At 39.5% G+C, this 14641-nt stretch overlaps 1 protein-coding gene across 10 annotated transcripts in view; it reads left to right on the forward strand.

Annotated features, from left to right (window-relative positions):
- Window positions 1-14641, forward strand: part of AKAP13 (A-kinase anchoring protein 13) — a 342871-nt gene that overhangs the window by 283345 nt on the left and 44885 nt on the right. For all 10 annotated transcript variants that reach the window (XM_067695979.1, XM_067695923.1, XM_067695933.1 and 7 more), the window contains 3 exons: window positions 249-291; window positions 2042-2174; window positions 8929-9103. In XM_067695979.1, the coding sequence (XP_067552080.1) occupies window positions 249-291; window positions 2042-2174; window positions 8929-9103 (351 nt within the window). The remainder of the gene's footprint in view (window positions 1-248; window positions 292-2041; window positions 2175-8928; window positions 9104-14641) is intronic.

Below are 14641 nucleotides of genomic sequence, written 5' to 3' on the forward strand. Positions count from 1 at the left end.
CTGGATTAAAATTTTTTTCCACATGGGAAATTCACTCCCCACTGCTGCCAATTTTCCAGTTCTGATTTGAGGGTTTCATTTTTAATTTTCCCTCTTCCAAACCCTCATGAGGAGAAGGCATCCCACACTGGCTTTCAAAGGCTATTTTTGCTTTATCTGTGTCAGTCGTAAAAACGTTAAACATTTTATCTGTTATCCAGGTAAAATCCTTTTGTTCTAACTTTTATTCTACCGTTCTTGTTTTCTAGATTCACGGCCCTTCCACAGCACCAATGCTAATCTGACTGAGAGGTACTATGTATTTATTTTGTTACTCCTTTTCCCAAGATGAAATAAAGGAAATCCAAAATGTCTTACGGTATTTAGGCAAACTAAGTTAATTGAGCTCATTGGAATCTTACTTCCTTGACTGATAAATTTGGAATAATGGTCAGAAATGTTTTTTTAATGAAAGCTATATCCTTTTTAATTAATGTCTTGAATAGTTTTCCACCTTTATTCTTTACACTATCTGAATAATAAAGATTATTGTTTGCATTTATTCACATAAGGATACACTTATATTTACCTTTATGAACTTTGTACTCTTTGCTTATGGGAATTTATAATTCCTAAGTCTTAAGAACATTTTGTTTCATAATTTGTGTGTGTGTGTTTGTGTTAATGCAGTATTGCTGCCTTCTTAGCCATTTTAAGCTTTAAAGCTATTTTCTTTTGTATACATTGATATGGTACACACCTCTGTCCAAATAAGTGAATTGGTTCTTTACTTGACAGCAGGCAAAAGATTGCTATTTTGACTCATTGTTTATTTTTGTATTCCTCTTTTCAAGCTTTTGAGATTAAATATTCTAATTTAAGCATAAATGGGGTTCTGACTGTTACCCCACAGTGTTTTTTAAGTCGCCTTCCTTTTCACAAAGGCGTCAGCTGTGACTCAGTGATCCAGAACTCTCTCAATATGAGTGCTCTTCTTTGCACTTCTGTCATAGTTTACCTATTCTTCGTTCTTTCTAGAGTGGTGATTTTCACACCATTTCCCCTTTATCTTAGTAACAGACTGCTTTATATTGTAAACAATATTTTATATATAAATAGACTTTAGCTACTGACTAGGACCCTTGTGGTTCTGCCTGTCTGCCCTCTCACAGAGGCCCTTGAGGCAAACACTACTTTCTATGGAAAACTTCTAATATAACTGTTCGAGAACACCTAGGAAAAGTAGTTTGAATATTTCTATATAATAGATTATGTATACAACTGTACATAATTGTATATGTATACAAATTATTATGTGTACAAGGGCCCAACATTCTTTGAGGAAATCAACCTTTGTGAATTTCCTAGGGTCCAGACATGCCCATCATGGATGAACTTAGAATACAGGTGTCCTAAACAAGTAGGTCAGTGCATCTGGATCTCTGTGAAACTCCTAGAATGGATCTTTCTACACTAGGTGTCAGTTTTGCCTACCGTTTTGCCTGCCTAAAATTGTGCATAGCTGAATTCATATATTGATTGTCCAGTGTGCCAGAGGACTGAAAAAGAGGTGTGATCTCTGCTGTTAGGGAACTTGGATATCCATTCAGTCATAAAAATTCCTTGGTTTGCATCACATATATGGGTTTCTTTTCAAACACGTATTTAATGCAAAGAAGTTTATAAATGGGTGCTTAGATTTTAAAATTTCAGATAAAATAATTAATGAATAATTGATCTTTAGACTCTATCATCAGATCACAAAAGCCCATTAGTAAAACACTAATAAGTGATATAAGAAAACTTAGCCAAGCTTTGACATTAGAACATGGGCATTCTGGCGTGCTCTGTTCTCAGATAGATATTATTATATAAAACCATTCAGCAGCCTCTGTCCACCTCTTATTCCTTTTCCCATTTTCATGTGAGTATATAAGTTGGCTGTGACTTGTAGCTAAAATTAATACATGACGATGGTTACAAAGAATTATATGTAGAGCGTTGTAATTTTTAAAACTCAACTTCTGTAATCTTTTTAAAAACTCTTATTTTTTCTCTTTAGTATAACAGAAGAGAACTTTAATTTCCTGCCACAAAGCCCCTCCAAGAAAGACTTTGAAGGGAAGAGTGGAACAAAAGTCAGTCGTACGTTCAGCTACATCAAGAATAAAATGTCCAGCAGTAAGAAGAGCAGGGTAAGTACTCTCGTGGGCGCTTCTGTGTGGCCACCTCAGCAGGCCCTCAGTAGGCTCCAGGCACAACCTGCACACACCAGGAAACTAATTAAATGATGGGGACAGGTGGAAATAAGTTCAGAGATGCTGGCTCAAATAGCCTAATATTTGAAGAAGACTAACAGCAAGGAAAATAACAATAAGAGGTGATACCACCAATTGAGTTTTTACTATAGGCTGAGAACTTTCCATATAGAATCTCATTTAATCCTTTCTGCAACCGTGTATGGTAGATATTATCTCCCTTTTCTAGGAGTAAGGTACCTTATCTGGGAAAAATAAGGAAATAAAAATTACCTGTAATAATTCCACGTAGAGATAACTATTCTTCTAATATTTTTTTCATGTATTTTTAGAAAGAAAGGGGTAATAAAAGGCATTAACTTTCTTATACCAATTCCTGGTGCTAAACCAAAAGATTCCATTTCAAATTAGTGGGGAAAAACTTTCTGCCTCGCACTCCCCTACACTCTATTCACCCACCCAAACTCCAGCAAAGTAAGAAGAAAAAAAAAAAGGGAAATCAGTTACGGAATTCTTGCACAGGAATCACTATATATGTGTGTGTGTGTTAGACACATATACACAGGTACGTACGTACTTAGAAGTATGGGAATAAACAAGCACTGGACGCCAAGGGTATCGTTGTAAAAGTGCACGCACCACGCCACCCACACCCCCGCCGCCAGCACAAACGCAGACAAGCTTCTTAGGTAAGTGGGCTGGTAGAAATAGAGCCAATGTACTTTACTGAGTTTTGTAAATAAGATCTCTTTCTTTTAGCAGATACTAGATTTGGTCATCACTCAGATAAATTTTTCCACAAAACCTGCCACCAGAATTGTGTTTTCTCTTCATTTCTCCTGCCCAAATGAAGAATGGACAGAAAATGGGCAAACTGGAAAAGATGCAAAGAGTCTAGCAAATCGTGAACTATTATTTTACGAATAAATAGTGTAAAATGTAGAAATGATACTTAATTTTGGAATAATAAATTCATAATTTTCTAGGGGAAAAAAGAGTCTTGCAAATCGTTTCTAGAATAGTCACATATTTAAGCGTGAACTTTATGCTTAGCCTTGTTTTTTTTGGGGTTTTTTGGGTTTTTTTGTTTTTTTTTTTTTTTGTGGTACGTGGGCCTCTCACTGTTGTGGCCTCTCCCACTGCGGAGCACAGGCTCCGGACGTGCAGGCTCAGCGGCCATGGCTCATGGGCCCAGCCGCTCCGCGGCATGGGGGATCTTCCCGGACCGGGGCACGAACCTGCGTCCCCTGCATCAGCAGGCGGACTCTCAACCACTGCGCCACCAGGGAAACCCAGCCTTGTTTTATAATTCAAAAAAATTAAGGTTAAAGAGGGCAGAATGCTTATCATTATCCTACATATGGCAGCAAGGCTTAAAATAGAACCATATCTATCTTACTTATCACTGCTCGCTTGGACACTGGTTGGCATCAACAAAAGAAAATCTCCTTGAAAGTTCAGTATAATTTGGCCAAATATTATTGAGTGGCTTCTGTAATCAGCATTCTGCTAGGTACTAACAAGCACCCAGAAGAACCAAAGCCACATAGTCTTTACCTTGAAAATTTTTATGATCTGTTTGGATGATTTCAGATGTTTCTGTTGTTTTTTATCTTGTTTTTAAAATGTGGACTCTTTTCTTCAAACAAACTTTTTAATTGGAAGACCAGTATAAAGTGGAGATCCCCCTTTCCATCCACCCCCTAGTACCACTGACTTAAGGGCAGAGCAGTGAATACACCACTGATCGCATTGACGAGGTAATACAAACAGACAAGAATGAAATGATGTAAGACTGAATTTAGAAACTGGGACCTGATCTTTAAAAAAGTCTCGCACCAGCCTCCTTATTTTACAGACTGAAGCTCAGAGAAGTATGCTTCAGGTAACAGACTAGATCATATCTTGTGATCTGACTTCTAGCAAGTAGAACTCTTCATTTCATGTTCACTCTTCAACAAGAGTGAACTGTTACTGCACAGTATCTTTTTCCTTTAACTTTTTTCATAACCTCAAAGGACTGGAGTTTGCTAGTAGGGGGATGAAGAGAAGGGGCAGGAGAAAAGAAGGCAATTTGTGTACAAGTGCAGCCTGTCGTCAGTGGCAAGATGGCATCAGTTGACCTGTCACCTCCCATCTTCTCCTTTGTCAAAGTGACAGCACTCTTTTGCAATGAGGCTGCTTCCTCTTTCAGGCTCTTGGCTTCAAGGTTTGATCTCTGGGGGCTTGTGCTATCTCTAGTGATGGAAATTCACAAAAAGTTACAAATCTGTAACCCTGGATTGCAATTCTTTTCACATTATCAGGGGTTTAGGTGCCCCAGTAGCCAAATATATTAAGAAGCTTAAGAGTCACCTTTGATCATTGTTACTAGCTCACTTTAAATAAGGTTGTTTTATCCCCCCATAGGACAGCTCAGCTTTTGTCAATGTACCAAAGATAGTAAGAAATAGGGGAAATGGTGAAGTAATATATGTTATGTTAAAATTAAATACCTTCTCTTTATTTGCCATTGTACCCACAGGAGAGCTTTACCATTCAGAAGTATTTTATTCTCTAAAGGATAACACAAAAATAAGTGAATAATTCCTTGGTGTGATGATGCTAGCTCTACTCTTTTCCTTAACTGTTGAATAATGTTAGTTCTCCATAATGCTTAAAAAATTGAAGATGCTACTATAAATGTTAGCACTGGTTTTTATGTTAATTAGTATAAGCACTCTATAGTATATATAATACACTATGTATAACATAGTATACACTATATATATTATACATATATTCTCATACCTGTAGCCAGTATATGAGAAATTTGGGGGAAATTGAGTACTCATCCTTTATATGTCCTTTTAAGAATTCTCATTAACTGGCATGAGTTATTAGGTAAATATTTGAATCTTTTTTTGAAAGAGGGAGAACCTAAACAGGAAGTATAACAGGAAGACTGGCAGTTTCTGCTTTTGTCTTTTAGTATCTTTAAGAGGTAGTACTGTTTCCTGCTAAGTAAGTTTACTTGCTGCAGAGTATTTAAACACTAATATGCATAATGTCCGCATTCACAGAGGGAGTGGGGTGACCCTCTTTAAACCATCCTGTCACACTGATTTTCTTTTTTCTAAGCTTTCCTCTTTGCAAACAACAGGGAGACAGTTAAGGATGTTTGAGACAAATTCTTAATCTGACTTGAAGCAGGCATTTTCGGATGTAAGGATCAGACTCCTGCACAGCTGTTAATGTACTCCATGACTTTGTAACAAGACATTCAGCTTCAACTCCCAGTTCCTGTGGTGTGTCTAAAAAAGAACTAAACCCCTCCGCCTTTCAAAGGTGCCGACTAGGGTAGAGTTGTGTTTGCAAAGGCTTAAATCAGCATTAGATACCATTCTCTCTCTCGTTCCTTCTTTGATTAAAGACCTGCAGTGTGACAGTTGCTTAATCACAGCATGCTCCACAGTTTTCCAGAAAGTTCTCTGATTTTTTTTTATTATAATTACTTGTCTCAAGTGGTAGGTTTAGAAAAACGAAAATATCACTTTCCCTCATAGTATCCTAGTATAGTTGTTACCTGCAGTTTTCTCTTTAAATATTGTTAGTTTCTATTTCCCCAGCACACAGGTTTAAAAAGCATTTTGGCAGGTGTTAAGGAAAAGTCAGACTTCAGGAAACTACCAATCACCGCCTTACCCACAGGCACGACTTCACTAAAAAAAGTTTTCTTTGTAAATGTATTGCTTTTTATAAAATGAGCACATCTAATTAAATAGATGTGTTCTTTAACTTCTGGTGTTAAAAAATCGGCCTCAATCTTGCCAGAGTTCCGATCTTGCAACTTAAGTACTGTCCACACACACTGTGTTAGGGGGAATTTGTTCTCGTTCGTGTCCGGTGTTCTTTGTAACTAGGGTGGTTGGCTGTACTGGCAGCGTGCAAATAGTTAAGCTTGTCTTAAGGAAACAAACAGCCTCAGCCCTCCCTCCTTCCCTTTCTCAACCAGTCCGTGGCTTCCTCTTACCGTTTCTCTAATGGTTGCTCTGATGGCAGCTCGAAGCTGCTGGGCTGTGCCCCGCCGGCATGAGCCCCTCCTTCCGTGAGAACACATTTCCTGGCATGGGGATCGAATCATGTCGGTAAAATGGGGTCGGTTTCATGAAGCACCCCTTATAACAGTGAGATTCATAGGACTAAAACATGGGGAGGTAAGCGCCTGACTTCTTTAAAGCACTAACCTAATAAATACAGAAAGAGACAGTGGAGTTTATTGTTTTGTGTTGTTTTTATCCCTGGAGGAGCTAGTTTGGATTGTTGCAAAGGATGAGGAAATAATTTATTATCTATTCAGATTCGAAGAGCATTGCAAGGCTTGAGAGAGTTGCCATAGAAGATTTTGTTTTTCTTTTTTTTTTTTAAGGGTAGAAATGAGGTTTTTTTTCTTTAAATTTATTTATTTTTTGGCTGCGTTGGGTCTTTGTTGCTGCACGCGGGCTTTCTCTAGTTGCGGCAAACGGGGACTATTCATTGCGGTGCGCGGGCTTCTCATTGCAGTGGCTTCTCTTGTTGCGGAGCACGGGCTCTAGGTGCGTGGGCTTCAGTAGTTGCAGCACGTGGGCTCAGTAGTTGTGGCTCATGGGCTCTAGAGCGCAGGCTCAGTAGTTGTGGTGCATGGGCTTTGTTGCTCCATGGCATGTGGGATCTTCCCGGACCAAGGCTCAAACCCGCGTCCTCTGTATTGGCAGGTGGATTCTTAACCACTGCGCCACCAGGGAAGTCCCCATAGAAGATTTTCTTAACTCTTACAGCATGCTTTTTTTTAAGCTTTCTTGAGCAAAATGTCAGGTGCTTTTCAGTTTAACATTTAATGTATGAAGAAGCCTTTAGCAAAATTTAGTTAGAAGAAAGAAATTATTAGAAAAACTCAATTTTTATTATTTTCATTAGTTTTGCATACTTTAGCAGTTACGAATTTTCACTCAGAGCAGTTTCCTGTTTTGTAAAGTGAAGTAGTTTGTTTTTCTCCCTTCCTCTCCATTATTTTTTATGGTTCTGAAGTGTAGCAATTTGGCTCTTAGAGTTTTATGATATTCATTCTGTTAACAAAGGAGTTTACATGAATCATAGACTTAGCAAATATTCACCATTTCAGTATAGCAGATGGGTTCTGAATAGGAAGTCAGAAGACCTGGGTTCTGATTTTAACTGCAGATCATTTGCTGTGTGACCTTCTGTGAGTCAACAGACCTCTCCAGCCCTTTGCAGTAGAGCGTAGTGAATGAGAGCTGAGCTTTAGAGTTGGCAGATCTGGAACTTAATTCCAGCTTGGGCAGTTACTGGTGTGCGACCTCCAGTACAGTATGAGACATCTCTAAGCCTCAGTCTCCTCAAATGTGAAATGGAGATCATAGCTGGTACTTAGTTCATTGGGTTGTACCCAATGTATGAGAAAATTCATGTCAATTGTATACTACAGTGCTTGGCACACAGTAACTGTTCAAACTTTTAGCTGCTATTTATTATCTTGCTCTTTTCAGTTAGAACATGGGAAGCATAATGCCCACCCTACTCACCTCAGAATTATTGAATCAGATGAAATAATGTATGTAGAAGGCATTGATTTAAAATGTAAGGCATTTGGTAGTTGTCAGGATCACTGACTCTGGGGTACCTATTTTCCAGGAATTTTTTTAGATTACAATAGTAGTAGTGTATGCCCTGGAAAATGGGTACCCCAGGGCTAGTGGTGATGACAGCTAATAAATGCATTCTACCTACCTCTGTGAATTGTAGTTCATGGTCCAGTTAGTTTGAAAGAGAATTATTCATTTGGTATTGGTTAACCAGCCGAGCGTGTGCCTAACCGTGTTTGTGAAGGACCTCTTGTGGAGAGCATATAGTTAGACCCCACAGCCCTCGTCTCTTGACAGTAGTGTGTACCTGAAATGTCCCTGGCTGCTTTGGGTATTTTATTAAGGATCTAGCACTCATTAGTATTTCTTTAAATTTTTAGGGTTCAAATCCCTCCTCCCCCAATTTGAAAATTGGGCCAAAGTTAATATCTGTGAACCTTGAAATTCTAATTAGTAAGAATAGAAAATGTATATGTGGGGGGATAGTTAATATTTCTGGCTAGAGTAAGGGAGGAAACATCAGAGATGTGCCCTCACGTGGGGATATGTGATGGCTGGGAGGCAGTCAGAGGGGACCCTTGAGTCATTTTTGATGCTGCCCAATCATCTTTCCTCTCCCTCAGGCTGATCCCAGAACTGTCACCATCCTTTCTTCTGCTTCCTGCTTGCAGCTGGCCCTGAGCTCATTGCCAGCTTCCCCCATGGGCCGAGCTGTGGCTCACTGAGGAGGATTCACGGCCACTGCAGACTCCTCCTCCAGCACCAGAAGCCTCTTTCTCTCTGGTGCTGGTCATTGGGCAATGAATGTGTCTGTTGGCATAAATAACCAGTGAATAAGCCACTGACAGAACTGTTTAGCCTTCCCAATCCTCTTAAGGTTTTTCTAATGTAGCTCAAATGCCCACAGGTTAATAAAAAAAAATTTTGTCCAGGACAGTGTTCCGAATTTTCATCCAAAACATTCACCAGCCACTGTTGACCACATGCCAGCTGGGTACCCTTCCAGAAGGGAAGGCCTTCTAGTGTTAACTGAAGGCCTTCAGTTAACTGTCGATTGTTTTCTTTGGCAGGAAAAGGAAAAGGAGAAAGATAAAATTAAGGAGAAGGAGAAAGATGCCAAAGAGAAGGAGAAGGACAAGAAGACTCTGAACGGGCACACTTTCAGTTCCATCCCTATTGTGGGTCCCATCAGCTGTAGCCAGTGCACGAAGCCTTTCACCAACAAAGACGCCTATACTTGTGCAAGTAAGAGACATGCTTCTTCCTGTGTGACGGAACGCTCTTGGCTCAGAAAAACTCATTTCTAGTTTCCTGTCCTTCCCACCCCTAATCTGTTCCTCGTTTATGTGGAGAAGTAGCCCTTTTTCTATCTCTCTTTAAATAGCATTGAAGAAATTAATTCTAGATATATAACATACAGCCTATAATTTTTTCAGACAGCCCAATTTTAAATATCCTGTCCTTTTGTCCCTAAGCCACTACCTTATTCCAGAAGTCCATGTCAGCATGAAAACAGTCTCATAACCTCAAACCCTCAAGCTACCCAGCAGTCCCTTGTCAGGTCGTATATGCTCATATTTTACTCTAGTACTTTGGTGTATGCTTCAGCCATTGACCAGCGTCAAGTCACAGAAACTGCCAAGGGAGAGGGAGAGTACCTTCGCGTGCAGAGACGTTCTGTATTGACCTCTTGCTGACCTGCTTACTACCACCTTAAAGCCAAGTCTGTTAACTGAACATGGTTCCTGGTTTTGACGATATGCTCTGAGACAGAGGATGGCTAACTTTTTCTGTCTAGATAGCAGACTTCTTAGACTTCATGGGCAATACAGTCTCTGCCACACTACTGAACTCCGCTGCTGTAGTGCAAAAGCAGCCATAGATAATACATAAGCCAATGAGCATGGCTGTGTTCCAGTAAAACTTCATTTATGGGCAGTGAAATTTGAATTTCATGTAATTTTCATGTGTCATGGAATATTAGTCTTTTCTATTTTTTCAACCATTTAAAAATGTAAAAACCCTTTGTAGTTCATGGGCCATACAAAAATAGGTTACAGGCCAGATTTGGCCCACAGGCTGTTAATTTGCAGATCCTTGCTCTGAGGCACTACATCTCAGAATTTTGTGGTTGCACACAGATAGAAAGTAATAATATTCATAGTGCACACCAAGGAAAATCAAGGAGGCTGCTTGTGCTCAGAAGTGGCCAGTGTAAAGGTCCACTCTTCCAGAGGCTGAGGTGATTCGGATCTTGTCATACCTGTAACCAATTCAGACCAAATAGTGACTAACTCAGACTCCAAGAAGCACTTCTCAGACCATGATGTCATGACATTGTCTTGATTTCAGTCACTTATGTGAAGTATCCCAAGTGATCTGTTACTAAAAATAGTTGACTTACTGAAATTTGAAATGTTTAAAACTTTATTTGAGCAGAGTCTAAGTTACTGCAATAATAATTTCCACTCACTTGCTTCCTTGATATTTAGAGAAAGAGTGGAGTGACAACTGGCACACAGCCTATCTTATCCACGCTGCAGCTGTTGTGACTTTTTAAACGACGTTAACGTTAACACTTAACGTTGTGACGTGGCGTTAACACTCACGTGCTTGTAAAATGCCTCTTATGGATATATTATACCCCAGTATTGTCTACAGCCATATTTGTTTTACTGTCCTATTTTTTTTTTTTAAAGAAAACTTCCGGGGGGCTCTCATCTCTTTTTTCATCCTCGTGTGCAGATATCACACACATTTATGTCCTCCTTCATGTGTGACTTACTGGGACGATGATAACGACTCCAGCATAGTAATACATTTTATGTGACCTCGAGACTGTCACTGTTCAATATCCCCCCAGCATGTTACTCTGGAGCCCAGGTTCTAATAGGACTCATTCTTAGGACACCAGTCACCAGTTTAGTTTCTTAGCCACTGGACACAGACAGCTTCTCAATACTAGAATAACTTGGTTGTCTAGGGCAGTAGTCACCAAGCACTTTTTAGTATGTTTATCTATCATTAAAACATACTTAGTCTACTCACACGGGGTATGTGTGTGTGTGTAATGTGTGTGTAAAAAATTACGTACATGTCCTATACTATAATTACAAGGAGCTCATTCTAGGAATGAGAAGTCAGGTTTGCCATTTTCTTGTTTGCTGGTTAGTTATTAGTCTTCTTAATATTGTCCTAGATGCACAGTTTCTTTGCAGGAATTTGTCTCTTTTTCATTTTATTTTAGTTGAAACTAAATATAATTTATAAGTTTACTTTATTGAGCACCTGTAAATTTCCATTCATCACAAGATGCTGAAAGTAAACGAATGAGGAAGCTGTTACACATCCCTGACCTACCTTCCGAGGGCCTCTTCTTCCTTCCAGAATCCTCTAGGATCAGACATAACAGGAAGCTGCCTAACATTAAGGCTGAGTGAGCCACCCATTTATCACTCTATATATTAACTCCATTTCTCTTTTAAGTCAATATAAGTGAGAGCTGTAAAAATTTCCTCCTCTATTTCAAAGAATCATTTTGTGCATCCCTCCTGCCAAGTGTCTGATCTCCATTTTGGGAGTACTGGTCTTAGAGAAGAATAGGGGAAGGTCATATTTCTTGACTGGCAGCATGAAATTAATATTCAAGGAACTTCATCAGTACAGCACACTGAACACCTGCTTTCTGCGATAAAACGTAATTTTTAAATATGTATTTTCAATAAAATATATTTTTTAGAAAACTAATGCATAACTGAGCGTGCAGAAAAGAAAATCCCCGAGCAGTATAGATTCTGTTCTTTCCATTAGGGACTTTTAATAACTCTCAACATCTTCTCTTGCCTGTGCATTTGCTAATGCTTCTTCATAGCCGTTTGCTTCCTTACATGGTATCTGGGTTTTTTTGTTTTTTTGTTTTGTAAGTTCAGCTTCAGCTTTATAAGTCATTTTTCCCTCCCGTGGGAACCTCTAGATTCCCTGTTTTGTCACAATGACCCTGTGATGCAGCAGTTCTGCATTTGTTTCAGCTGGATCCCTCAGGGTTTCATCATTCCTAGATTGGGATTCCATTAAACCTCTAGAGAAGATTTCTTAACTCAGGGTTCCAGGAGATATGGATGGTGTAAATTTGGACCCTGGATTCATATGTGATACAGAATTCTCACTCAGGGTCCTGGGGAGGGCAGGTTTCCTTGCTGCTTCTGCAGGGCCAGTAGGTGGACTTTCTCCAGGCCCTTCAGCATGGCTGTTACAGTCTTTAGTTTAAAGCTGTTGGCTTTATTTAGGGGTCTCAGTCCCAGCTCCCACTATGTGCCCTGAGACCACACATCCTCTCCCCAGTTGAGGGGGATGCTCTCTACTGCTCAGAGTACTACACAACCAAGGGGTGGGTTTGAAAAATAACTGAATAAAACTTCAAGAATGAAAGTAGTTCTTGAAGAATCTTCATGGAGATTTTCACATACTTCAGTGTTCTGTGTCCTCAGTGGATTGTTCTGATTTATATTTATTATATATATATATATATAAAAGAGAAAATGGCTTCCACTCTGTCCTCTGCTTCAGTAGGGGGAGAGCTGGGTGAATATTCTAGAAGATCTTGATGACTTCAGACTGGATTTATTTTTTACATTTAACTACCAGTAAGTATGCATTTGAGTTTCTTATCTTCAGTTACCTGAACTCTGCAAGGCACTGTGGTTCATTCAAAAGCAGTTCATCAACAAATATTCATTGAGCAGCCGAATGTGCCAGGCACCTTTCTCTTGCTCTTTTTCTTAAAACTGAATATATTTGACATGTAACATTGTGTAAACTTAAAGAATGCAGAGCATTAATTTGATGCATTTATATATTGTAATCTGATTGCCATTGTAGCCGTATTTAGCACCTCTATCACATCACATGATGATCCTTTCTTCTTAGTGGTTGGAATATGTAATTAGAGGCACCTTTCTCAAGTTGCTTATTACACAGTCGCTTATAAGAAGAGTTCTCGGGACTTCCCTGGTGGTGCAGTGGTTAAGAATCTGCCTGCCAATGCAGGGGACACGGGTTCAAGCCCTGGTCTGGGAAGATCCCACATGCCACAGAGCAACTGAGCCCGTGTGCCACGACTACTGAGCCTGTGCTCTAGAGCCCGTGAGCAACAACTACTGAAGCCCGCGTGCCTAGGGCCCATGCTCTGCAACAAGAGAAGCCACCGCAGTGAGAAGCCCGCGCACCACAATGAAGAGTAGCCCGTTCGCCGCAACTAGAGAAAGCCCCGCACGCAGCAAAGACCCAATGCAGCCAAAAAATAAATAAAGAAGAGTTCTCAAGGTATAATCCTTGGTACTTACTCGTTGCAGCATTATTCATATTGTGGAAAATTTTAAAGGAACTAAATGTCCAACAGTAAAATATAATTTATTCATCAGGTGGAATATTAGGCCAATAGTAAAAATAGAATAGATCAAAGGTCGGCAAGCTTTTTCTGTGAAGGAACTGATAGTAAGTACATTAGGCTCTGCAGACTATTAGGTGTCTGTGGTGACTACCCTACCCAGCTCTTGCAGCACAAAAGCAGCCATAGACAAGACATAAATGTGACTATGTTCCAATAAGTCTGTATTTACAAAACAGATGTGGGCTGACTTCGGCCCCCAGGCCACGGTTTGCCAGCCACTGGGATAGCTCTGCAAGTACAGACAGATTTCCAAGACATTTTGATAACTTGAGAGGCAATAAATAGAACTGTATGTATGATCCCAATTTATAGAAAGCAGATAAGTAAACAGTAATTGTTTATGTAGATGTATAAGAATATCTAAAAGGATATACACCAAACTGTTAACAATTTGTAAAAGAGGTTAGGAGAGGAGAGATTGAAGGGGACTAAGTTTTTATTTTATACTTTTGTGTTTGAATTTTTTAAGACTGTACTTAAATATTGTTCCTCTGAGTAAAAAAAAAAATGTAAACATCAGATCATTGGTAGTTTCAGAGGTTTTTCTGGTTGTCAGCTGGTCTCTGATGAAAGAGCAAAATATGTTGATGTTGTATGAAGAACTTAATGACAAAGAGCAAAATGATCTCTGGAAAGCAGTCAGCCTGACAGAAGACCTGCGGAAATTGCTCTGTATAGCACCAGCATGAATAAGAAGCAGTATCGTTGATTCCACCAACTCTCAGTTCTGAGTTGTGAAGTGAAATATTATCAGAAGGTTTAGGGACAAAAGAGAGAGAAAATCTTGTTTGAGGACCCAAAGAATCCTTTTCTTTGTGCTATAGAGGACCATAGGTTTGTGATTATAGTGAGTGGATGACTCTTTCCATGACTAGCTCCAGGTAACTTTTCAATTTAAATGCAGGCTGGAAAAAGTCTAATGTATGTCAGTGTATGAAACATCTTATCATTGTCATTGATTTTTGAGTATACATTGTTTCCAGGTTAAAAGAGTTGAATTATACTCTCCTTGACTGTATCGTTAGTCTGTGTTAGACTACAGTGACTACTGAACCTGCAACTGACATATGATTGATTTGTCAGGTAGCAAAAATACCCACTATGATGTAGGAGAACACACCTCTTTTAACCAGGCATCCTAAACCCAGTTTTGTTTTTTTCATACCTTTCCCTGTGAAACATAAATAGAAATTCTCTTTTATTGGACTCACTTCATGATGAAATACAGCTAGGGCACCTCAGACTGTTGAACCGCTTTATGCTGTCAGTATAGCTTGTGGCAGAACTCCCCCTGGAGAGGACACCTGGGGTACCTTTTGGAAACTTCTATGGCC

The sequence above is a fragment of the Pseudorca crassidens genome, chromosome 1 (genome assembly GCF_039906515.1).
Source record: "Pseudorca crassidens isolate mPseCra1 chromosome 1, mPseCra1.hap1, whole genome shotgun sequence".
In the NCBI taxonomy this organism is placed as follows: Eukaryota; Metazoa; Chordata; class Mammalia; order Artiodactyla; family Delphinidae; genus Pseudorca; species Pseudorca crassidens.